The sequence below is a fragment of the Acanthopagrus latus genome, chromosome 8 (genome assembly GCF_904848185.1).
Source record: "Acanthopagrus latus isolate v.2019 chromosome 8, fAcaLat1.1, whole genome shotgun sequence".
NCBI lineage: Eukaryota > Metazoa > Chordata > Actinopteri > Spariformes > Sparidae > Acanthopagrus > Acanthopagrus latus.
In genome coordinates this window covers 20,096,971-20,122,998 of record NC_051046.1, presented here as the reverse complement: position 1 = coordinate 20,122,998, position 26,028 = coordinate 20,096,971, and the positions used below count along the sequence as shown (strand labels likewise).

At 44.5% G+C, this 26,028-nt stretch overlaps 2 protein-coding genes across 2 annotated transcripts in view; both read left to right on the top strand.

The window, feature by feature from the left end:
* poc1b (POC1 centriolar protein B) overlaps positions 1-7,143 on the top strand; it is a 69,224-nt gene extending 62,081 nt beyond the window's left edge. The window contains exon 12 of the mRNA XM_037106748.1: positions 5,832-7,143. Within this exon, the coding sequence (XP_036962643.1) occupies positions 5,832-5,918 (87 nt within the window). The 3' untranslated portion in view covers positions 5,919-7,143. The remainder of the gene's footprint in view (positions 1-5,831) is intronic.
* Positions 7,144-19,694: 12,551 nt separating this feature from the next.
* On the top strand, positions 19,695-24,676 carry dusp6 (dual specificity phosphatase 6). The gene is made up of 3 exons (XM_037107812.1): positions 19,695-20,716; positions 21,064-21,501; positions 23,012-24,676. The coding sequence occupies exons 1-3, from the start codon at positions 20,314-20,316 to the stop codon at positions 23,323-23,325; spliced, it is 1,155 nt and encodes a 384-aa protein (XP_036963707.1). The 5' UTR covers positions 19,695-20,313; the 3' UTR covers positions 23,326-24,676.
* Positions 24,677-26,028: the final 1,352 nt, after the last annotated feature.

The window sequence follows — 26,028 nt, the reverse complement described above, 5'->3', positions numbered from 1 at the left end:
CAGGATTTCCTCCAGCTAGTTGTTTCAAAGTTCAGCAGCTCTGTCTGCAATTGTTGGATTACCTTTTTGTGTTTGAACTAAACCTTGGAACAGTTAAATGGAGACCACATCCTCTTAGCTGATGCAAATTAACCACTCTCTTCAAAAAAAAACAACAAAAAAAAACCCTAATTATTGTTTATCTTCAGAAGCGTGTAAGACTCAGGGCTTTGTGAGTTCCTCGAAACTCATTTCTTCTCCGCCGCTCACTTGGTCAAAGGTCACCCCCTGTGCTAATTGTTCCAGAGGGGTTGGAGTGTAGTGAGGCCTGCTCTCCTGGACTGACTCCAGACATCGGAACAATGGAGGCCCACTGTTTGTGTGTGAGTGAGTGACAGCCTGGGTGGCCCACAGCTACACAACAGTGGGGCGTAGTGGGGTCAAGTCGAGCAGAGTCGGTTCTTGTTTTGCTGCGTTGAGCAGGCCTCATACTTTTTGCTAACATTTACAGAGCACCCAAAACCCTAAAGAGAGTCGTGTCAAGGGGCACTCAGACTGAGAACTGGAGTTTAGATATGAAAGACATACAGGGCTTACAGTGCAAAGATGATGTAAACCAAATATTCACTGGACATGTAATATACCAGTCATTAAGTCAGAGTTAGGTATGCCGGATTTGAAGTCTGAGTGTAGTCAGAGATTATGATTTCAGTAACATTTCTATATTATGCAGAGAAACATGGACCTCACAAGAATGCGGTTATGTTAGTGACAGACTCGATAGATAAAGGGGGCAAAAGTATAACCTGTAGTTTGGAGGGGTGGATAGTATCCATTTTAAAAGTGTGGCTTGCCTTTATCAAGGTCGAAACAGCAAGACAGAAATCTCATTAATTAGCAGTTTCATCAGTTTTGGAACGAAAATCATGGTTGAATATTCAGTCTCCATTTTGTACCATTCTAATTCTTGGCAGTTGAACATTTCAAGTTATTCAGCTGGTCGCCATAATTATCGCACACCTGGTATGCCCATTCACAGTTGTGTTCTGATTGTGTTGAATTTACTCAACACAGTTAATTGAGACTGTCAAGATGATTAATGACTACCTACTCCACTCAGCTAGCTTTTAGCCAGCTGCTCCCCAGTGATTTTTTTTTTTTTTTTTTTTTTACCATGGAATATTTACCTGTCCGTAAAAACTCTACAACTGCATTGCCAACCAACTCCTCCAGAATCCTGTCTTTGAGTATTCATTTGTTTGAGTCTTTTGGTGACTATAGTTGTAGCCCTGTTAGCTTTGGCTAGCTGCTCCCACCCTATTAGCAAATGTTTTCACAGTTTTTTTTTTGTTCACAGAATATTTACCTGTCATAAAAATTAGGCTGGTTGGGCCATGGGCAGAACTGCAACCATACTGTATTCATAGGTACTGTGTTAGCTAACCTAGCAAACCACAGCACGCTAATCCAGGATCCAGTCTTTGAGTGTTCATTAGATTTTGTTTGCTTACTGCAAGACACATTGTCCTGTTTTAGCACACTGATGATTTAAACAGTAATTAATTAATATTCATCACACACCTGTGGCTTCAGCCCGGGTCACATAAGCTCTGTTAGCCTGTCTATCCAACAAGATAAGCCCACACAAGAGTATCATCAGGCCCTCATTTAAATTTGGAATGCATGGTCTATGACCAAGTTGTTATACGCAGACAAATTATATAAACTGATCAATTAGTCTGTCAGAGAAGAAACTTTGTTTTTCACTAAATGCAGAAGCACCCAAGGCTAGCGCCACAGCTCTATGTTTTCAGAAGAAACATCCGCAGTAATCTAGTATCTCCTTGTTTTGCCCAGAGGCCCTGAATCTAAAGACTACTGATCCTGCTCAAGCCACAGTGTAACAAACAGTGCTACTGTGTGTGTTGATAAGACGTCACACACCTGTGGCCGACAGGCACACAGTGTGATGTGTGTCAAAGGGTCAGTGAGGGGTGTGAACAGAAATCGAAACAGCTGTGATCACGAGAGTTTTCAACGTTATCTATCTTGTAATTAACTTGTTGTTCACTGAGGAATCAGTGCTGAATCAATAACTATGAGTTTGCTACTCAGATCCACTTTTTTTAGACACTCCATGGCCAAAAGTATGCAGACACAAGTAATCACCCAACATCTCAGTCTCAAACTGTTGGCATTAAATTGTGGCTTCAACATCCTCCGCTCCTCTGGGAAAGATTTCCACCAGGTTTTGGAACCTGGCTGTCGGGATTTTCTTCCACTCAGCCATAAGAGCATTAGTGGAGTCAGCCACTGATTGGTTGGGTGGTAAGGCCTGGTTTGTAGTCGGCGTTCTAATTCATCCCAAAGGTGATGTACGGGTTGAGGTGGGTCTGTGCATGGGGAAAGAAGATTTCCCACACTAGTGCTGGCCTGTGTACAGCATTTGTAGAATAAATTCCTATTTATAACCAGCCTGATTTTGTACGCTCACTATGTTCTTGTAGTATGTTTGGGTGTCTGTATCTCTACACATCTACCCTCTTAATGTTTTGGACAATGAAACCACAAGAACAAAAAAGGATTTGCCTTTTGGGGCCACAGAGTTAACGATCTGTACACTTTGACTTCCTTTCAGATTCATACATACACACAATCCACCTCCAGCCGCACTCGGTCGTTACGCGGGTTTTCCTCCTCTGGTTTGTCCTACCATCCAGATGCTCATAGTAATAACTGCATCAGTGGCCTAATTACAGGGGCCTCCTCAATTAAGGTCACACAACAACCAGCAAATCAGCAACAAACAACCACATAATGGCCCTCATCCTGCTCGCCATCCCATCATCCTCAGCTCTGGGGGGTCATTACCCACGCTGCTTCAGGGCCTCCTTCCTTTCCCAGTGTTTACTGCATTCCTCCCATACTTCAGCCTTACTTGCATGGGAAGCTCCAGACCATGCAAGCATATCTGTGCATCTGTGTGTGTGGGATTGAAACAGCTGTCGAGGAGCGAGGGGTCTTGCCTGAACTTGTGCGACTCGACTCATTTCCTGACTTGTGGTCGCTGTTTTTTTTTTTTTTTTTGGTGGAGGGATTGCTGGGATGTTATGGAGGCTGAGGGAGGCCACGCGGCGCCAGAGTGCAGCAACCTCAGACTTCATCCTCTGCTATCATGCAGAGTTTGTTGTGTTTTGATCTGATTCTCAATACAGGCACCTACTTGTCCTGATAGAGCTACTTATACTTATGTATATGGTAGCTTGTATGCAGTGTATTTGGCAAAAATGTTATTGAGCTGAATTTGTTGTCATCAATTAATGTTCATCACTAGTGTTAATTAATGTTAATAGGTAACTAATTTGATAATTTGTTGAGTTCCTTTTTAAGAAATAAAAGAAAAGTCAAAATCTTCTGATTCCAGCTTCTTAACTGTTCTATGTAATATTTCTGGTTGGGGCAACTTCTAGCGCATCATGTCACTTAAAATGAAACTGGCATTTTCCATGGTAACAGGATGCTAATTCTCTTTCTAACAGCATTTGGTATGGCATGTCATCCATTCATGAAAAAATAGGTTGCAGACTTTATCATGTGAATACCATTGTGACTCAGGACATTTGAAGGGCAGGGGCAAAACAATGAAAATAAAAGGGACACCAGCTGTATGCTGTGGGGCACCAGTGCATGGAAAGGACACGTTAAGGCAGGAACACACCGGTACAAGCGTTGGCCGTCTGAAGCATTTGGGGAGACTTAGACAAGTTCGGGAACAAATCTTTTTGGTGTGTTCAGCTGCGTTGGAAGCTTTTGGAGCCACGTGGATGTTGGATTGGATACTCTAATTGATCAAATGTTCTATAACCATTCTGATTGGCAGGATGCTAATGAATCAATGCGGTGTGTGAGAGGGGCGGAACAAACCACTTTTTCCCTCCTGCGACGTCTTCGTATAATAACTAGCCCGAGAGCAGACAACGCGACCATCAGCTCAGCCATAATGATCTTCCAAGTAATGCCAAGTATTGCATTCCACAAAAAATTTCTCTGGTCAAATGAATACTGAGCCAATACTGTGTGCACTTTGTTTTTCACTGATAATCTATGGTCTGCACTCCATTCCATCATTTCCTGTTTTCATGTTTTGGGGTACTGGCATGAAACTAGCGCCACCTGATGTTAAGGAGGCTCACTGCATCTCGTGCAAGCGCAGATATTCACGCTGCTGTGTAGATGGCAGTTGCCGAGGCGGTCTGTTTCAATGCAACTTTTCTGTGGAAGGGCTCAGACGAGAGGCAACAGAGTGGTCGGATAAAGGCAGTTAGCCATTGGTTTGAGTCTGGACAGTGTGTGGGGGCCTTTAGAGGGCACTTCACCAGGTTTTGTCCAAAGTTTAGGCACATTAGAAGGAATGTTATCATTTTTTATCCACCATAGGGGCATCCAAGAGGATAGACCCGACCCCCTTTCATAGTTTCACTGGTTTGTGCCTCTGTAGTGGACAGTCAAGTTTGGACACTTCATTATTTGGACAAACATAGAGGAGGGATTACACTGTAAGCATTACACAGCCCCTGCTGGAGTCCCTGACCTGTGATCAAAACAACAACAATGGGTGTCATTGTACTTCTACCTTTTTGTTTAAGATTAATTTAGTTTTCTTCAGGAACATACTAATCAAACATAAACAGGAAGTCATAAAAACACTCTGAGACAATGCACAGTAACTACTGAAAACACGGGGAGGACGTCCCACTGCCGTTTAACTCCAATGTTCCTGTGTTTAATTTTCCTGGTTGTTTTTCAGGAGGAGATGAGGCAAATTTAATTACATCACATTGTGGTCGAGGTCGGAAGACGCTGAGTGTTGCTTTGGCTGCTTGTTTATGCTGCAGTTTGAATTACAGTGACACAATGACCCTTTGTGTTGCTGAGTACATATGACAGACCACCCTGTTGTCTGGCTGTAATGCATCAGAATCTGCACATTTGCACTTGTTTCAGCAGCAGCTATCGGCCAGTTTAGGCGCAGAAGGCATCATTCTGTGAAAAACAGGCTACCCATGTTCAAAATGCAATCAAGTGGATTTTAAAGATAGTCCTGTATTTCCCTCACTTTTTGAGTGCTAATGCTAATAGAATTATCGTAGATTCTCAAATAAAAACTGGTAAAAATTGCTGACCACCACTCATACAGTTGGATAATACAAAGTGATTTGCTGCACTATAAACTGTAATCTCAATGAAACAGAGTACTAACTGTGATTTTTCACATTAAAATCCTATTGTGAAACTCTGTGCAATTAGTAAGTGAGGACAACATTTCTACAGAAGCTCAGAGCAACAGATAGTTGATACAGTTGTTGATCAGATGCAGATGAAGCTGTAAGAATGTAAATTGTCCCAATTGTGTCAAGGCAACAGGAAGACGTGCCCAGTTTGAATGAATCTCAAAGACTATTTTCCAGGTTAGGGTTAGGTTGAATGTGGTTGAAGGGCTTGGTCTGTATCTCCTCCACCGTGATTTTGCACAACAGTGGTAGCCTTGCTAGCTAGCTACTGCATCTCTTCCTCCCTTTTTTCCCCCCAGCATTAAAGTGCATTACCACCTCCTTTTGTGACAACGCGAGGAACGAAAGAAATTCAAATTATTTAAGAAGCACTGGATTATTTACAAGGTATCATGTATATTTTTCTCATGATATGAGTATTTCAGTTTGATCCGCCCGTTCTTATCAGAAAAACAGACATTGACTGGGAAAGCAGCTTGTTGATGTTAATTATGTTATATTATGTAATGATTAGGATTATTATTTTTCGTAAACCTAACCACATTTTCTTTCCTTTAACAGAACACAGCTGCGACGGTACAACGAAGGTCTGATTTAGCAGTTGCTGGTTCGCTGCGATGGTCATCTTGTGTTGGAAATCACTGGTAATCGACATAATCAGTTGTGGAGGTATGAGGATGTGTCGAAGAAACAGGGCCACGAATACAACCCTGTTCATCTCTGCTTCGGAGGGGAATCTTTGAGAATTCACAGTGGTGACACTCGCTGTTTCATGATTCCAAATCTGATAGGCCGGGACATCTACAGTTGAGTGTGTACATGTCCACATCTTGTTTTGACGGATTTGTCTGTACATTGAGTATCCCATTCAGTCCACTGGCTGACGGCCATAAATGACTATACAGCTGTTTGGAAACTGAAACATGCCTGCTCCCTTCCCCGTGGCCCGACAAGGAATGTCGCCGATGTTGTGCTAAAAGAAACAAAGTGGGTCCACGAGAGAGACGCAGCCTTTTTTGGACAAATTATTCCTCAGCTCCATACAACGGTTTCTCTCCCATTCTGTCTCTCTCATTGTCTCTCGGTGTCACTCAACCTTTTCCCCTCTTCCTCTTCCTCCCTGTGTTTTGCTCTCTTTCTTATTATCACATCCTCTTGAAATAGAGTCACAAAAATGAATTGAAACCACACACATACAGTAGAACACACACACACACACACACACACACACACACTCCTTGCACATCTCAACATTGCGAAAGTCTCTCCATCCCCTCCCCATTAGCGTTTCCTGTTTTCCTCATGCTTGTTCTCATCTGTTTGTTTGCGGACCCGCTCTCAAAGGACACCCTTCAGTCCGACGCTTCCTGTTTTCACTAAGCTACAGAAGTCGAAAGTGCAGGGCGGCAGGAATTTTTCTGTCCCGCTTGAGCCAGCAGCAAAACACCTTGAGTCTCACAACAGGACAGGGAAAACTTATCTTATCACTGTAAATCATGCTTGCTGGCTACAACTGAATGCCCTAACTGAAACTGTAAATTAGATTTAGTTTGTATATTGTTTGGACGTGTTACCTTTCAGTTTTTTTCATCTGGCACAGTTTATACCAACACAAATTTAACGTCACATTCATTCTGTTATGTAACTCAGAAAGTTCATCAGACGTACTGTAAACACCCATCAGTGTTGTTCAGTACTTTCCGCAACAGCAGTTTTGCTCATGCTTCCAAAATAAGATGCACCTGGGTGCCAGTCCACTTGTTTACTTTTGGACAGCAGCCAGTGCTGTTAGATGAAAATGACATAACCCTGGGATATGTGTGATACTGTTATACATAGTTCGGCATATGAAAATGAAATCTCACTTACAAAAATAAAATTTATTTCGCAATGTTTTGTTTCTATTGTATTTTGAGTCTTATATCTGAGGATTGTAATGTACAGTTAACAACACTGAAACAATACTTTAATTGCCACAATCACTATTTAGTTAAAGAAAACATATTTCCACTCACCGATGGCTTTTGTTGAGTTCGCTGACTCTCGTCATGTAATGATCGCCACGCGTGAACTTTTCAAAAACGCAGTTAAGGCGCTCCTCTTTGTGCCGTGGTTTTCTAGCATGCTAAATATCTGGTTGAGTCACTGTCAGGTCCGGTAGCCATGAACACACTTCAGCCAGTGAGAGCCGACATCCCTCTTACCCTTCTACTCTGCTGTTATCCACAGAAGCTCTCTGAACCCAGTCTGATATCATGCATCTATATGTATAGAGAGGGCACAATAAAAGTGTATGAGCTTGTATGTTTTTGTAACCATAATGTCGTTACTGAACCACAACACAGGCAGGCAGTTGAGGATTTCACCATGCTGCCGATGTGTCTAAAATCCCCCTCTTGCCATATTCTTTTCTTTTTCGGTGCAAGTCAGCACAACAACTGAGACTGTTAGGACCGCGTTATTCCCTTGTCGAGCCTGAACAGTACAGCAAAACTGACAATTTAGCGTGACGTGTAGTTAGACCGAGGCATTATTTGTGCTGGAAGTTTGGCCTAAAACAGGGTTTTGCTCATGGTACTCCCTGTATATGCAGATGATGTGTCAGTGTTTTCTTTCTGCACTTCTGCTTGTCAGCGCTGTTTCATTTTCACTCAGAAATTCTTCACTGGCAGCAGGACCAGCCAACACGGCAGAGGACCGCAACTGATAAGAAGCTGCGACTCCATTCGGTCTGGGTATGGCTCCAAACAAATCAGCAAGTTGTAATCCAAATGTAAGGCAAAGGGAAGGCCTTGAAACATTTTTATTTGTCAGATGTTCAGGAACAATCGAGTTGACATAGAAAGGACGTGATGAACGAGAGTAAAGTTGGATCTGTACGTGTGAATGCAGAGTGACTGACAGAAATGGGCCAAAGGCAGAGGGAGGTGGACACCCGATGAAGGGGAAATCCTCTGTTGGTCTCTCTTTATCAGGCACACAGCATATGAGCGTGACACGTGATTGAAGTTGACCGAGCCCTCCGCACAATCCCCAGCCCCCTCGCGTCTGTTGTAACACACTCACCCGCTCACAGATACAGGAGCAGGAGGGCAGCAGCGGGGCGATGCAGAGCAGAGACAGAGTGATGGAGCTGTTGATAAGACTGGAGCCACCATTGTCTTCACAGAGCTCAGAGCAGGGTGTGTGTCTGTGTGTGTGTCTGGGGCTGTCACGAAACAGCTGGAGGGAACCCTCCCTGGAAATCAAAGCGTGGCTGTGAGTGTGTGTCTGCTCTGACAATGTGATTTACAAGAAAAAAAAAAAAAAAAAACGGAATACAGAACGGTGACAGTAATTTATTATTTCATTTTAAAACAAACACTCTGAAGTCAGACAAATCTTTGAGGGGACACTTGATTCTGGATATTGTCTACGAGCAAGTGTGACTTCACAAAAACACAAACTGCCCTCCACACCACAGGATATTGCTGCGTGTATGCATGAGTGTGTGTGTAAGAACGAGACAAGTTTGCACAACACAGGAAATATGTACGCCTACATGTCTGCGGCTCTGTGTGTCTGTGTCTTTGTGTGTGTGTGTGTGTGTGTGTGTCACCCCTGTGTGCTCCCCCAGTCCCTGAGGTGATGTAGGTGTAAATGGATCTTAGATTAACATGTGAATGGCCTGTGGATGGGTGGTGGAAATGGCAGCTGACAGAGCAGCGGAGATGAGATATCACCACTGAGGGCAAAAGACGGGGCTGAATCTCCACCTCAGTGATTTAGATACATGCGTTCTCTTTTACACTGTGGAAAGCTTCCTTTTACATATCCAGATTTTTTTTCTCTTCTAAAGATTTGTCATTTAAACTTGAACACCACAAGTTGTCTTTCTTTTTCCTCTTCCTCGCAGGCAGCTGGTAACAAAACAATTTGACGGTTCAGTGGGGATGCATGGATGACAGTCGTGACCTGTAATGAAATTGTTCTTATCACTGGACATCTACAGTGTTTATTTGAGTAAAAGTACAAATAGTATGTTAAAATGTTATTTTGGTCAAAGTCAAATCAAATCAAATTACACATGTAGTGGTGTGAGGACTGTCTTTATATCATCGCACTCAGGTGCTCTTGAAGAAAAAGGACATCAGCACATGAGGGGATAAAAACCAACTTCAGACACTTATGCGTGAAGCAGGAACAAAAAAAAAAAAAAACTCGATTCAGGTTAGAAAGCCTTGATCAAAACCATGGCTGCTTACAAAACAATAAAACAGCGACCGGTTTGGACCTTGAAAGTCTGCACCAGGGTCCAAAATGGTGGCCAACGATCAAGCAAACCTTTTTATAAACTTGGCAGGGGGGTGGCACCCAATCCTGACTGACTGAATGCAGGCAGTGATGTAAATGGATCCTAATAGGAGTCATTTTGGAGATGACGCGCCTTCCCAAGTGTTAAAAATCGCCAAATTTGCATAAAGGTCCGCAGCCTACTGTGTCAGACGCTCAGAAGAGAGAGAAACTCACCCAACCACACTGTTACACATTATAGCACTGAATCTCAGTAAATCAGACATTTCTCTCATTCTGATTGGGTCGATCTTGAAAAAGTGACCTGAGAACCATTTTCCCTGAACCACCAGTAATTTCTTACAAACGAGCTCGGACTATAAATGAAACATGTGAACAGAGTTATCTCCCAGCCCGTAATGAGGATCTGTGCAAGCGCTGTTCAAATGTGTTTCAAAGCCGTGTGCTGATTTCAAAACAGGCAGAAAACAACCAACAATATAATCAGAGCAATTTTTTTTCATTTTTTTTTCCTTCCGCATAGCATTCATTCAAAAAACCTGAAACACCTTCAGATAGAGAGGGTTATCACAGGGGGCCTATTTTGTTGTACAGGTGCATTAGATACCATATATACGGTCATATTATTTAAATAACAGAGGCGTTCATGTGATGGATGTAATTTCAGTGTTTGTTCATTTGTTTGGATCTCATGTTTTTAACACTTGGGTTCATTGATCTTACCACTCGCATTCAATCAGTCAAGATTGGGTGACACCCCTTGCCAAGTCTGTAAGAATGTTTGTACCCTGATGAAGTCCTTCAAGGTCAAACCTGGTCAGGTGGAGACACGTCTCCATAACACATCTGATCAAATGTCGTCAGTTTCCAGCCTCTCGTGTCCATTTCTCAGGCAGCACTTAAAATATTTTTGTATTTTTGTTCATTAGTGTAAAAAAACAAAACAAAACAAAAATCTTAAACAGCTTGACTCCACAGCTTTCTCCTACAGAGTCAGCCTCCCAAAAAACCCACAGCCTTCGTCACTGAAGCGCTAAAAACCCGACGACAGTGTTCCCAGGGGAACAGCATGTGCAGAATGAGCTGTCAAAGACATTGCGTGCTGCTCACCTGTGAGTGTGTGTGTTTGTGTGGGTGTTCGCTCTGGCGAGCGTTCTTGCCCTGTACAGATAGAATCAGTGTGATAAGAGGAGGAAGCATGTGGTCGTTATCTGAGAGCAGGAGCCCAGCAGCTCCTCCTGTTCAGTCTCTGCCAATCTTAAACGCTGCTGCAGCCCAGAGCCTTGGAAGGGGTCCCTCTTCATCACCGACGTCTCCTCGTCCTCACGCTGCGCGGCCCTCCTCCTCTCTGACTCCACGTTGTTTGGCTTTCGCGTTGTCTCGTCTTGCCCTTTGCACTGTGTCTAAAGATCAACATTTGAAGAAGTTATGCTCTTGAAAGAGATGGCTGCAACTTCCTGTCATCTGGCCATGATGCTGACTGCGGCACATTGAGGCCCTGTTCACACCAGATATTGTACGCAATCTGTATCTGGATCAGAGGCGGACTCACACTGGTTCTTTGAGTCATACGTGTTGCTGTTTGAGACTTTAAAAACGTGCGACAAAAATATGTCGGCATAATTCAAAATATTCGCCATAACAGTGTATCTGGAGGGGTTTAATCTAGAAATGGTACCTGTATAACATCCGGTGATCATAAGCCAGGATCACTGCCTAGTCTGAATGTGCAAATAAGGTAAACAAAGCTGGCTGACTTTTTCAAGAAAAGATGTGCATTCCCAGTTAGCAGTGGTACCGTATCTACTCATACCCCTCAAAAACCCACCAACACCCACTTACAGCTGGCCCTCGCCTTCAATGTGGATAGGTGCAATCTGTGATCTCTCCCACGTGGAATGGCTCTGCAGTTGTCATGGGTGTTTGTCGGCTCCAGCTCTAAAAACACACCAACATCCAGGGGGAGACGCTGATCACTCGCAGACGTGATGCTTTGTCGTGTGTCGAAGTGACCGACAGTGACCGAAGTGACCGACAGTGGCTTTTCCATCCGTCTCTGCTCCAGCAGCGCTTGACCATCGCTCAGTTTGAATGAAGACTGAAATGAAATACGTTTTTAAAAAAAGTGACAGTCGTCAGAGGCTTCCATAGTCACAAATAACACAGCCTTGCTGCCAGCTGCCTGCTTGATACTGTGCATGTGCAGCTCTCAGCGGAGATTAGAAAGAAGAGACACGTCTTTCTTCAGCGGCTCTTCCATCATCAGCTTCAGAATGTGTCTAACAGACTAGACTTTTTTTTAAATGCATTTCAATGTCCTCTGAATGTAGTCTGATGATATATCTGCTGCTTTCTACCATGTCCTTTATGTTACAGTGTTACAGTGTTCCTGATGATTAACAATACACATAAGAAAAAAAAAAAATCTCATCCACTGGCAATGGGAACTGAGTCAATGTCCTATTTTTAGCAGGTTTGCCAGAGTTTAAAAACCTGCATACACAAGCTAATTTTGGATTAAATGTGGTATTCTCTTTTGCAGGGTGGAAAAAAGCTGCTCGTTGATAAACTACTGTATACTGTATACAGTCATTTTTCGACAAGCAGCTTGAGCTGTCAGGTACATGTAGAGTTAGCTGACTGCTAAATTGTATTGTTGAGTAGCTTTTTTTTTTTTTTCATGGCGCGGTCAAACTGTACAGATGTTGATGCCCCATCAACTCCAAATGTGTTTGGGCAGATCTGACAGCGACGTTTTGTGCGTTGACATGTAATTTTGTTATCCAAACGATCTGCACACAGGTCGCACACCAAGTTTAAAATTGAGATTAAAAGTACTCGATGGCGAGATGCACGGAGTTATGTTTAGGGGATCCAGGCAACCAAGTTTGTGAAAGAAACTTTCTGTGTGTGCGTTTAGTCATTGTATGCATCACTGTCCTCACTAAATACCCAGTTCCTCTTTGAGGCGCAAACACAAACAGACTTCCTGCATCAATCATGTGCTAACTTTAGAGATTTTTGCAACGCAGCAATGTATGCAGACACTCTCTCACTGTCTGCCGCTGTCTGTTTCTGTCGTTCTCACACAATAAATTCCATGATAAGTCACGCTCACTTCCTGAATATGTGTCATATGCACACGCTATCACACGCACACACAACACAGACAATCACACAGACAGGTCTAGCTCCAGACCTGATTAGTGCCTGTGGTGAGTCTTTGTTTGAGGACAAAGGATTTCCCCGTCTGAGACGAGCAGCCGGTGGCAAAGAAACAAGGAGGAGGACAAGATTAGCTGCTGAATGAGGAGAGAGGGTGGGGTTAAAGGGGTGGGACGTGGGGGGCGGGGGGGTGAAAAAAGATGGAGTTTAACAGCATCAAATGGCTTCGGCTCCTGGCTTCACGATCCTCCGTCTGATCTGAGTTTGAAAGCAAGTTGGGTCCCGCTAACATTCTTTGGGACAGCAATTCTACTGAATACAGTGTTACAGATGTTTTAGCGTGCACACCGGAGTACTCAAACACAGAAACCTCAGTGTTTTTTGGTTCCATGTAGACACAGTTTCTATGAACAAGCAGGTTTCAACCAGAGCTAATGGAAAAAGTGGCTGTGACCTTTAAACTCCCTGCTTTTGGTCATCTGGTAATTGAAGCTCATTCTGCTCACTCATCTTCAATCACTCAGTCAATCATTAGGTCTGTCAATAGGGAAATGTGGACCGATTGAAATGTAAATGTATGCAAAGAAGGGTGAGACAGGGGGGAAAATGAAACGGTGAATCTTTCAGAAGCTGAGGAATCACAGGAGGAAGTTTTTGTTATTGTCCTTTAAACCAACCACCCACACACACACACACACACACACACACACACACATTCAGGTGACATCTCCAACTTTTTTGGTAATAAAAATATCACAATACAGAAAAAGAAAAAAAAAACATCAGCAACACCAAGAACAGCAACACAACAAAAATGGATGTGACATCCATACGGCTGTATGGCTGTGAGGTATGTATGGAGGGAAAACAAAGAGAGGAAGAAAGTCAGGGGTTTTCCAGGAGGAGGATACAAAGACGCTGAGACCAAACAAGGCAATAGCAAACATGTCAACAGACGATGGGACCAGAGAAGTTAACAAAAGGTTTTGGTGACGTGCTCGGACTGGTTTGTGAAACTTTTTAAAAAAGTTTTGACAACAGCCATATGAAGTCGCTGTGTTGTCAGTGAAATATGTGAAGTCGGTCGTGTCTGAGGCCTTCCAGTCACTTTTTTCTCACAATACTGAAATTGTCATCCACCTACAGAAACAGTCCCGATGGAAACTCCATAACTGTGTCATCGACTATGCTGTCACACGACACAAACGATCGCAGGGAGGGTCAGAGGTGACATCTCTGCTATGTAGAAGTGCGTCAGCCATGTTTTGTGAGACGCTGACAATTTAACCATTGGGGGAAAAGTGATGAATGACTGGCTGGAACGCACTCCTTTCACATATTTTGCTGAAAATGTCAACATCTCAGAAACATGGCTGACGCACTTCAGTATAGCAGTGATGTCACCTCTGACCCTCCCTGTGATCGTTTGAGTTGTACATCAGCTAGTTAATCAGAATAAAGAATTGGCTTCATTGACAAAGTACACATAGAATACATTTTACTCTGGTTTAGACAGAAATAGACCTACAGCTTGAAACAAGGTCAGCAAACAAATTTGACCAGATGAGGTAAAAGATGATCAAATAAAGTAAAGAATAAGGCCTGCGAGTGCTCAGCACTGTACAGTACAGTAAGTAAATAATGATGGGCAATAGATTGTTCTATTGTTCAGCCATTTCAGAGCGGACCAGAGTTTTTCTGAAAGTGACCGGGAGGATGCAGGTCGTTCTCAGGCGTGAACTTTGTTTTCAGATTCATGCGGACACATTAGGGCCCTTGACGCCTCCGTCGGCCTGATCGGAGCAGATTTCGCACCGGCATGTCGGGACATGCGGCGATTCCATGCGAACAAATGATTTTCTGACTTGTTTTAATGCATGGACACTGATCGCAGATTTCATGAGAGAATGGGACAAAGAGAAAGAATGAAGCCGAAAGGGTGAGAGAGGAGGGGAAAGAGGGGGCCAAAGGCAAAGGGGGGGGGGAGAGAGGCAGAAGAAAAGCTTGAGCAGCAGGGAGGGAGGGAGGGTGGCGTTTGCTGGTGAAAGAGAGCAGAATTCATTTGAAGGTGAATAGAAACAGCTTGGCTCCTTTCACAGGGACTTCTGTCACGCTGGGGGGGGGGGGGCGTTCCACAGGGGCCAGAGGGCCAGTGTTAACACCGGGGCCGCCACACACTTCATATGCTAACAGAGCACAGAGACACACAGACATGCAGGTAGTAACTGATGACACTGGCTGCCGGGTGGGAGGGAGTCGTCTGTTGAGAGCGAGGTGGAGATAAATGCAGACATGTTTATATTTGGTAGACAGCGAAACAGCCTAATATTTCAAAGTAATTCACAGACCTCGAGGTAAAACTGGTTGACAACTGCGCGGTGATGGCACCATGATGATTTCCTTCCCGATCACAACGACATAAAAAAAAACCCAACTGCTGTCGACACTATCAAATGATCTGTTTCATTAAAGGGTAGTCATGTGCAACATTTTGCAAAGTTGCACATGAGTTTATAGTCGACTTTTACCCTGTCTATTCTCTTGGCGTGAGAATGGGAAATTTTAAGATGGGTGTGTTCTACGTTAGTGAAATGAGACGACTCTGCTCAAAGTGTTTTTGAGAACGTCCTCAGTTCCCTGATAAACTCCTTCTGCATGCCGATCCTATCTGGTTACAGAGCTGCTGGTGTCCGAGGTGTGAGCCAGACGTCATCTTGACTGCAGAACAATCGAGAGGTTTAACAAGAAATCCACACCCAGTCATCGCAGTGTATATTGTTTACAGGAAGCTACTACGGAATCTAAGCTTGCTGTCAATGAAGGGTGTGGGCTTGAGCTACCTTGGGAAACCACGCATGACTCATTCAGAAATTTGAATAATTTGAGTGTAAATGTTCTTAATGTTGAAAAACAGAACATTTAGAACCTTAAAGTAGCCTACTTTATTGTGCTTTTTTCTCCATTTTTACAAGAATATTATACAAAAGTAGATTTTCTGTGCGTTCATGTCTTTCTTTCGGGCATTGTACTAAATTAGAAATGTGAGTCACCATAGGCTACTTGTCAGTGGTGACATAAGTAAACAAGTATTTTACTTGTAACAAGCAATACTACGGTTCAAAAACAAGATGACGATTTAACCCCTTCATGCATATGAGTTAGTCGGACCTGAACTGGCCTCAGGATTCTGTGCGTGCACTGCAGTCCCCACGCTGGAAGCTGTTCATGGCCTAAATCTGTAGCAGGAAGCCGGGAAAAACAGAAGAAGAAGATGACGACGAGGGTATCAACACGAGGGATAGAGTGAATCTCATTTTTACTTAAAGTGTGCGTATGAAATGTACAGTGCCGAAAAATCATCCATGTTTCCCCCGTTCGCTGTGTGGCCCATTTCCAGTGTCTTAACTTGTTTGGCATGTGGCGTAATGGCTCAACCGGATGAATGTCAAGTAGCAAATAGCTGAAATATGCATATCACCACCTACCGTGGTGAAGTCGGACATACTTCCGTCAATAAATCGATTCTCCCCTGGTCCTTGCATACAGGGACTAATAGCAGTAGCTGAAATAAATGGCCTATGGACATGGAAACGTGCAAGTGTTGAGCACAATACAAGTAGACGGAGCCTAGTTTTAAAATGGGAACATTCAACCTTAAAAACGTTTTCTGGACTGAGGAACTGTTACTTAATCTCTGTTGTCATGTGGATGAAGATATAATGAATGGATGATTTTTTCGTTCTTGGTTGAACTGTTCCTTTAAGTTAAAATACAGAAGAATCAGCACACTTAAAGTAACTGTAGCACTGTTGTACTTAGTTACATCCAATTACTGCTTCTTAATTTTTTTTTTTTTTTGCGTTTTTGGCACATTTTCTACTTCTACAGGCTATTTCAGGGTTAAACTGACTCATGGTGTCTTACTTACACACACGTTAGATCATGAAACAGGCCTAATAAACATATTAAAACACTCTCATTTGACATTATTACCCTTTTCCATGATGTAACACCTGTGATGTGCCATTAAGCACCAACTTCCACCTCATGATCACAGCCAATGCTTGGCTCTAATCTGATGAAGGTGTTTACAGCTGTCCTACAGTCTGGAGCTAATTACACCTCCTGAGTCTGGACATATTAAATCAACAGGTCACCAATTTAAAAAAAAAAAGCCTTTGTATGCGTTTGGCTGTGATTAAAAAAAAAACACAACCACTGGAGAAAACGCTCCTCTTGTTTACTGTGCAAACACATTTAGTTTGGGCGTGGAGGCCATTAACGGGGCCGATGGGAAGCAATCAGCGGCCCGTGATCACTCCGTCCGGTCCGTCCATGTTAAAAGGGCGTGAAAGACGCAGAGATGCCGGAGATCCGGGTGACTCATGTGAAATGATCCTGACACTCTGTTCGTGTACATGTCCTAATGAGAAAGTACATGAGAGTTATAGAAATGTATCTCAACGCCACAGAGGCATCAGCTGCAGATGTTGGAGTGAGAAACTGAAGGTGATCTCTCCTGCAGTTCTTCTGAAGGTTTGTCTAGTTATTACTGAGAGAGAGAGAGACAGATAGAGAGGGAGAAAGAGAGGGTGACACATTGATATATACCACCACCCACACAAACGACCCTCTTCAGTCCACTGAAGGCTGCACAGACAGAAATAGCTCTGCTGCTGCTGCTGCTGCTGCTGTCTGCTCTCAATGTCACACAGCAGTGTTATTCAGCTGGGTTTATTTCTGATGGTGTGGATTAGAAAGGTGAACAAAAAACACTGAACACACACAGAGGGACATGAAATAACACCGTAATATGATCCATGATGTGTACACAGTCTGTTTGGAGTATGAAGTTTTTGAGAATCAGGGCGTGCGATTTCACAATGAGCTCTGAATTGAGCTTGTTTTGCTCAGAAAGCGCAGTCAAGCGTGCACCAAAAGGCACTATAGCCCGCAGCGATGGAGTGTGACTGAGTACATTTACTCCAGTACTGTACTTTTGTCAAATATTGAGGCACTTGCACTTGAGTTTTTTCAGAGTATGTGCTGCATCTGAGCCGAATGAGTGTGGGTTAATTGTTTTTGATACCATTTATATGAGACACTTGAAAGTTTTTACTTCAGTGCTATTTGGTAAAAGTGAAAGTCACTGATACAAAGCAATATTCTAACATGATATCTTTACTTTTAATCGTGTATGACTATTAGTCCATTACTCCATACAACACTGCTAGGTAGTAAAAGTGCCTCTTGGAGGGTTGAGTACTGACATGTATATAATACAAATCCAGTGTCTGATGTCAGAATGACTGGTACAAGTGAAAGTCTATTGAGAGTGCTTGAGTAGAAATCTGATCTTTTATTATTAAATACATTTATGAAATATTAAATTATAATACTTTGGCAGTATACATTACTAGAGTAACTAGTAACTAGAGTTATTAAATAAGTGTATTGTAAAAAGTATGATATCTGCCTCCAAAATGTAGTGGAGTGGAAGTATGAAGTAGCAAAAGATGAAATACTCAAGTAAAGTACAAATACCTTGAAACTGTACTCAAGTACAGTAACTGAGTAACAGTACTCAGTTATGTTCCATCACAGATAAACGTGCAGTATAGCGTGTGTGACAGTCTCTATATATGTAATCCTAATCCATGCAGGGCCAGATCAGATGGACTGATCTGTGGGGCCCCCTATATACATATGTTTTATTATATTGGTAAACAAACAAAATTAACTGAATACCAAATGATTAATATTATATTTGGTTAGGCATATATTTTAACTGATCTCTTCATGTTTTGGTATTCATATGAAAATCGCTCGCTCACATAAGAAAAGTAGAGCTAACATGCATCTTCAAAAATAAACAAACACATGAAAAAATACAAAAATATAGCGTTTTTTTTTTTATCTTTACATCTCTGAAATATTTTGACGTTCAATGTGTATGTAAACAAGTGTGTTACACATTATTTAAGGTGGGCAGACCTTCTCTCCTCTGACTGGGCCCCCTAGTGGCAATAAGGCATGTGTCCCCCGATCCTGTCCAGCAAGAGTCTCATAACAACAGGAAGTTATGGGGACAAAATGACAGGAAGGTGTTATTGCTTGACTTTAACGACAGGCAGATGAAATGATAATACGTACGTCCTATTGAGAGACGGAGTCTGAGCACTGATCGGCACCTGTTGTTGCTTGTCTGACGTCTGACCTTCCAAGTGGAAGGAGGGTTTCGCCATCGGCAGGGTGTCAGCTTTTTGAATGTCGTGAAGATGTCCGTCTCCTTCATGCACTGTTGTTTCCAGCAAAGAAACCGGTCACACGTACTGATTTATTTTTATTTGGTCAGCATAAGATTGATAAGAAGTCACAAATCTTCATTGTTTGATTTTCATCGTTGAAAATACATTTTCATGTTGTTATTTTGTTAGGATCTGTGGGATCCTTCTCAGTAGCCACTTTTCTCGCTTGAAACAGTGTTCTTATCACTTATCCCCCCCAATCCCAGGCTAGTTTATCCACTTATTATGAAATTAAAAAAAATATTTTTTTTTTCTTTTCAAAACTGCACAGTGCACCTTTTAACTTTCTGAAAGTTCAGACAAACTGAAGAATGTAAAGCGCGTTATTCCAGGCCTGTATCAGTATTATTATTATTATCATCTTTTTTTTTTTTTTTTTATTGCCCAACATCTCCTCTTTCCCCTTTTCTCTCTCAGTCTGAGTGGAGGCCTCTCTCCCTCCCCCTGCCTCCCTCTCTTCCTTCCTTCTCCCCGCAGTCCTTCTGTTTGTTTGCACTCACTTGATCCGGAGCGGAAATTCCTCTCCGTTTTTGTGAATGACAAACTCATTAACAATTCATCAACACGGGCCGCTCCATCCGGCCCCCGTTTCCAAGGCGACCGCCGCTGGGCCTCCTCTGATTGGTCGGCCGACATAATGTATCCAATGAAACGCCTCCCGAGTGTAGCCATTCAGCAGCCTGGCGCCGCAGAGAGCACGTCGAGCCAGAGCCTGCAGAGCGTCTATTCACACCGCAGAGCAGGACGAGGGAGCAGGACAGGCGGCATCCGCAGGCACGAGTACACGCGCTTGACACCCACTGACACCCCGTTTTCACTCCACCTGCCTGCTGTGCAGCGGCACGAAGGGAAGACCGACGAGGGAGAGGAGCTGCGCTTTCGGAGCCGTGGAGTTATATAAGAGCAGAGGAAGCGCCAGCCGCGTCGCAGGGCCGGTGTGACTCATTGATAAATAACACGGGCTCTCCGGACAGATGCATGAATGACTGCCTGTGTGAGCGACCCGCAGTCAAGGAAATCTGTGAAGGATCTCCGATCCGGCTCGTCCTAAAGCGCACGGGACTCTGACGCACATTTGGAGCGAGAATTTACTGTCTGTTTTTGCATTTTTGATCATTTTTATTCTTTTTTTGCCGACGGCCCTCCGAGCGGCGGACTGAAACAGAGAGATTTTTATTATCTCTCTCTCTATATATATATTTTTGGTTGCAGCCAGAAAAGTCTCCAGCTGCCCGACAACCTCGCTTTCTTCACACAACTTTAACTCCTGCCTATAAATGCTCGACAAGCTCAAGCCCGTCGTCCAGCTCGACTCGGTAATGGCGATCAGCAAGACGGTGGGCTGGCTCCGGGAGCAGCTGGAGACGCGCAGGGACGGCCTGCTTGTGATGGACTGCCGGGCCCAGGAGCTCTACGAGTCGTCGCACGTCGACACGGCCATCAACGTGGCCATACCGAGCCTCATGCTCCGCCGGCTCAAGAAGGGCAACCTGCCCGTGCGGTCGCTGCTCTCCGACGGCGAGGACCGGGAGAAGTTCGTGCGCCGCTGCAAGACGGACACCATCGTGCTGTACGACGAGTACAGCCGCGAGTGGAACGAGAACGTGGACGGGGGCTCCGTGCTGGGTTTACTGCTGAGGAGGATGAAGGACGAGGGCTACAAGGCCTACTATCTGGAGGGTGAGTGCGGTTCATTCACATTTCAGGGCCCCCGCTGCCGTTCATTCACAGCCGCACATTATTGCGCAGGGACGGAAGGGAGGCGCTTTAGCGAGAGTCTGATGTGAAGTCATATTTATAACCATGTTGGCTTTGAATGTTAAAAGGCAGCATCGTCAGAATGATTACGTTGCTGTAGGATGGTATTGTGGAAATGTAATCTAAGGCGTTGTTTGCAGATGTTTTTTTTTTTTTTTTTTTTGTCAAATAGAAAACGCTGCCAGATGTGTCTGAGTTCCAAGTTGAGATATTGCTCTGCAGTGTGCCTGCGGCCTTGTGTTCATTAGACTGTCTGTCACATCCTCCAGGTGGCTTCAGTAAATTCCAAGCCGAGTATCCTGCTCTGTGCGAAACCAACCTGGACGGCTCCTCCAACAGCAGCAGCTCCCCCACCGCCCAGGTGCTGGGCCTCGGCGGGCTGCGCATCAGCTCCGACTCCTCGGACATCGAGTCCGACATCGACCGGGACCCGAGCAGCGCCACGGACTCGGACGGCAGCCCGCTGTCCAACCCGCAGCCCTCCTTCCCGGTGGAGATCCTGCCGCACCTCTACCTGGGCTGCGCCAAGGACTCCACCAACCTGGACGTGCTGGAGGAGTACGGCATCAAGTACATCCTCAACGTGACTCCCAACCTGCCCAACCTCTTCGAGAACGCGGGGGAGTTCAAGTACAAGCAGATCCCCATCTCGGACCACTGGAGCCAGAATCTCTCGCAGTTCTTCCCCGAGGCCATCAGCTTCATTGGTGAGTAGAGCTGTAGAGCCGACACCACGCTGCAGCTTCACTCAGGTCTCTGAGTTCATTGTGCGCTCACTCATGCTGCAAATAACAATCACTGAAATTATGAAATAGACTTTGTTTCTTTTCATTTATGAGTAATTTATTTGTACATCAGTGAAAATGACCCAGTCTGACTTCATAAACGTCTTGTTTTGTCTGACAGACAGCCCACAACTCAAACACTGGAGGTTACAGTGACACTTCCAAGAGAAAGGCAGATAATTCTCACATTTGAAAAACACAGGAAACCGACTTGTAAATTGATTATCCGACTAATCATTTCACCGCTCTTCGCTTACATCCTTCGCTTGACGACCTTATGTGATTGTTTTGGGTACATGTGAAGCACAGCGAAGGGGCAGGAGCAGATAGTCGAGGGGGCCGTAATCTTGTTAATATGATATGTCTTATCACTGCCAGGAAGTTCTTATTGTGAAATTGAGATTAGATGAGGTGTCCCTGGCTGTGATCTTATCAGTCAATCAGGCGGGGACACGCAGAGCGGGCAGATTAAGGCCATTGTGTTGAGGCAGAGGAATACAAGTCTGCCTCTAATGGCGCACAGGCTAAAATGCACCGCGTACAAAGGATTTGACTTCAATGGAGGACATCCTGGCCTATCTCTTGTCCCGGGGCTTGTGTAATTGCAGCACAAAGGGCGACGTTGAAACGGGAGAATGGGGAGAGTGAACAAGGGGAGGGCAGTAATTCGAGCGCAACAGGAAGGAAGTGGCATTGAAAGTAATCTAGGACATGGCGTTGCCCCCTCCCTCCTCCTCCACCTCCCATCTCCCCCCCAACATCACAAAAGGAGCCATTTACAGGCCCTGTTGACATCCTGTTCGCCTTGACAGGGTGCCCTCATGACTCCTACGTTTACACGCCCAAATGGCACCATTGTCGGAGTAACCCTGGCGAGCGGAAGAATGGTTTAATAGACCGTAATAGTCAATTTCCCAGCCGGCTACTCTAGGCCAAAAAAACCAAAGAATGTCGCCTCTGTTTAGGCGCGCTGCCGCCGCAGCCCCCGTTTGTTGACTGACACGCCTGGGAGAAAGCCGGGATAATAACTTCCGCCGCTCTCGCTCTCCCTGGACCGGCTCCAACTTCCAGCACAGCTCGACTTAAATGTCACAGATGTTTATCACAAGTTTTGTCCTGTCCACAGAGAAACGGGCTGCTCTTTAGTCCTCGTACAAAGACGAGTGCGCCCGATATGTGCAAATAATGCCCCCCTAACCTGCTGAAAATGCACCGTTTCCACATGGACGCAGCTTTTCTTTTCGGTGTCATTGTACATTTTGGGGGTTTGGACTGTTGGTTGGACAAAGCAGGCAAAATTAAGATGGAGTTTTCTTAACATTTAGCACACATGTTACTTAATCTAGTCTTTGCTACATTCCACATGTTGCTCTCAACCTGTTTACATCTGGAAGAGGTCTGTAACGGTCCCAACCTTTTCTCTTTCTACCAGATGAAGCCCGAGGCCAGAAGTGTGGCGTCCTGGTCCACTGCCTGGCCGGCATCAGCCGCTCAGTGACGGTGACGGTGGCCTACCTGATGCAGAAGCTCAACCTGTCCATGAACGACGCCTACGACATCGTCAAGATGAAGAAGTCAAACATCTCGCCCAACTTCAACTTCATGGGCCAGCTCCTGGACTTTGAGCGCACCCTGGGCCTGAAGAGCCCGTGTGACAATCGCATCGCGCCGCCGAGCCAGCAGCTCTACTTCACCACCCCGACCAACCACAACGTCTTCCAGCTGGACCCCCTGCAGTCCACGTGAGGGCTGCTGTTGCCACGCCTCTCCTTGCTGGGGGTTTAACGGGCCTCCTGTTGGAAACGCTGCAAAAAGCTTCTCTTTTTTCCGTCGCCTGGCGTGGGACAGTCGACTGCTGCTGGACGTGGTTACCGGAGGGCCAAAGCTGTATGGCCAAGACGCAGCTGCTGCTGACTTGAATGAGGAGAGACAGTAAAAGAGACGGACAAGAGAGTCATTTAAAGAGTGCAGATTCTTACTTCAATCTTATATCACTGTTGGACTCCTGAGGTCTTTCTCTCTCTTTGTGTCATTGTGTCTGAGGCAACAGCTGTTCGTTATGCTTCAAAGCTCCTGGGCTGGTGTGCCAAAGAGACGTGATTGTTCGGACTGGACAGATCTATGAAAGAAACCCTTTTTTTAAATGTTTGTTTTGGGGTCCAGCGCTGGTTCCCCCGAGACGCCAAGGCGCATTGTCTCCTCCGTCTTCTATGAAGACTTGCCTGTGTGGGGTTGAAGCACCCCAGCTTTAAAATGGCACACTATATACTGGACTCGATTTTACATTTGTGGAGTCTTTTCAAACATTTATACATTGTGTATATATCTTAATATAAGAGACAATACAGTAAAAAGCCTTGCTCTAGTATATACCCTTTGCAACAAGTGGGTACTGAAGATTCTTCGTTTCATATTCTACTTTTGTGTAAGCAGACAAATTGCATATTGATCAGTATGTTAAAGTTGATTATGCCAAAAATCAAGTAGGCTTTCTAAGAATTGTGCAAAAATGTGTACATGTGTAATATATTTGATAATCGCTTTACGTGTGAATACAGCCAACCGGCCTTGTTTTTGCACCCACCCACTCACAAATCAAAGTCACCTTGGTTGTTTGCCTTACTTTTGCGCTCAGAGGGTTCTTATTGCGCATTGGCCTTCAGAGAAATTCATCAATTTTTCTCAACTCTGCAGCATCCCAGAGATTTGCTTTTAATTTTGCACAAATGAAAATCGACTATTCATCAGATTTTTATCTAATTTGGCACCACGTAAAAGATGGAGTCAGGATGGCCAGCGTGTGTCTCTGAAGGTGAATGTGGGTAATCCTGGTCTGTGCACAACGGTTAAAAAGTCTCTGACGTGTGGACAAAGTAGGAGGCTTTGTTCACCTCGCCTCTTCAGGGAAAAACTCTGTGAAATGCAGTTTTTATTTGTCAAGATGAGAGAAAAAGTGTTGTGTTGCCCCCCTCCACAGAGAAGGCCTCTTTCCAGAGGAAGCCATCTTGGCAACCCTCTGCCAACCCCCTCCACACTCCTCTCTTACGAATGTAAAGAAAAGATAAGTTATTAATAAATTGCTATTTTGTCTACACTCTTTGCTCTCCATGCCTGTTTTTCCGTCGACATACTTGTTGTGTCTGCGTCCACTGTAACACGTTTATGTAAGTGTCTCCTCACCCGCAGTACAGTCGAGTGTTGACCAGCAGGACAAGTCACGACAACCAAAACAGACGCCGTGAATCATGAGGCTCTCCACAAAGCTCTCGCTATTCATTAACTGCGGCCCTCGACACATCTCCCACTCCAGTTTCCAGTTCAGAATTAGCGTGTCCTGTCACATGATGCTTGTGTAACAAAGCGCCGCGCACACTGTGTTCCCTTTGACAATCATTCACAAACTGCAAAACGCCATCCGACAGGTACAAAGTGATTCCAGTCACGCTGTAAACAGCCCGACTGGTTTTTCCAGGTGCTGCTTTGTGGTGAGGGCTTTGGGTTCACATAAACACTCCCCTCTGGCGCTTCCTGAAGGCGGGGCCTCTGCGCTGAGCCATCAAAGGTAGCTGAAAGCACCTGAATGTGTTATTTGATAGCGAGCTCAGCGGCGTGTACCTGTAAAGACCCGGAGAAGACGATCCCCACGGCGAGGGAGAGGGAGGGGGGAGCGCTGTGTTCTCACGCGAGCAGCAACTCGCCTCACGGCTCAGCGGAGCTCTGCGGAGAAAGGAGCCAGCAATGCGCCTCCTTGCATCAAAGTTAACAGACAAATGGGAATCAGCTGATTCTAATGAGGGGCTTTCCAGGACTGACTACCATCCAGCCTCTTTGCGTCCGCTAAGCCCTCGATGTGTGCAGCATGTGCGTGCCTGTCAAGGAGCAAAGTCCTCAAATCGAATCTAAGAGTTTGTCGCCTCAAACAGCACCGTCACTGTGATTAACTGCTTTAAAGATTTGCTTTAACCGGAGTAGATGGGGACAAAAAATAAAAAAGGAACTCTATAAAAAAATAAATAAATAAAAATGAATCGTCTTTTCCCACGTAATCCAGGCCTCGGAGCTTCACTGTAGCTGCTAAGCTAAAACTGTTAACATGCACCCTGTCTGTGGGGTTGCACATAATATTATTTTTAAATCAATTTGTAATCTTGGGGCTTCAAGAGACTTAGATTATGCCTGATGAGCTGTTTAGCCAACATCTACTGTTTTGCTGTGAATTTCCAGAGGTGTTATGTTTCATTTGAATCTGTGGGCAACACTGACACAACAACTTCAGAGTTCAGTGTAGGATTTTGATAAAACATGAGTGAGACATGACCAACAGTAGTTCACTTATATCAATGTAGACAATGTAAAATATAAGTGAACAGTACTTTTATTGATTGATTGATTTTTATTTATTATTATTAAGAAAACTATCTGAAGAGAAAATGAGATGTAGTCGACAAG

What these genes read in the sequence shown, in the direction of transcription:
- dusp6 (XM_037107812.1), top strand. Translation starts at nt 20,314, where the DNA reads ATGCTCGACAAGCTCAAGCCCGTCGTCCAGCTCGACTCGGTAATGGCG. An exon ending in CAAGGCCTACTATCTGGAGG is followed by an intron (nt 20,717 to 21,063) that starts GTGAGTGCGGTT and finishes CACATCCTCCAG; the next exon opens with GTGGCTTCAGTAAATTCCAA. An exon ending in CGAGGCCATCAGCTTCATTG is followed by an intron (nt 21,502 to 23,011) that starts GTGAGTAGAGCT and finishes TCTTTCTACCAG; the next exon opens with ATGAAGCCCGAGGCCAGAAG.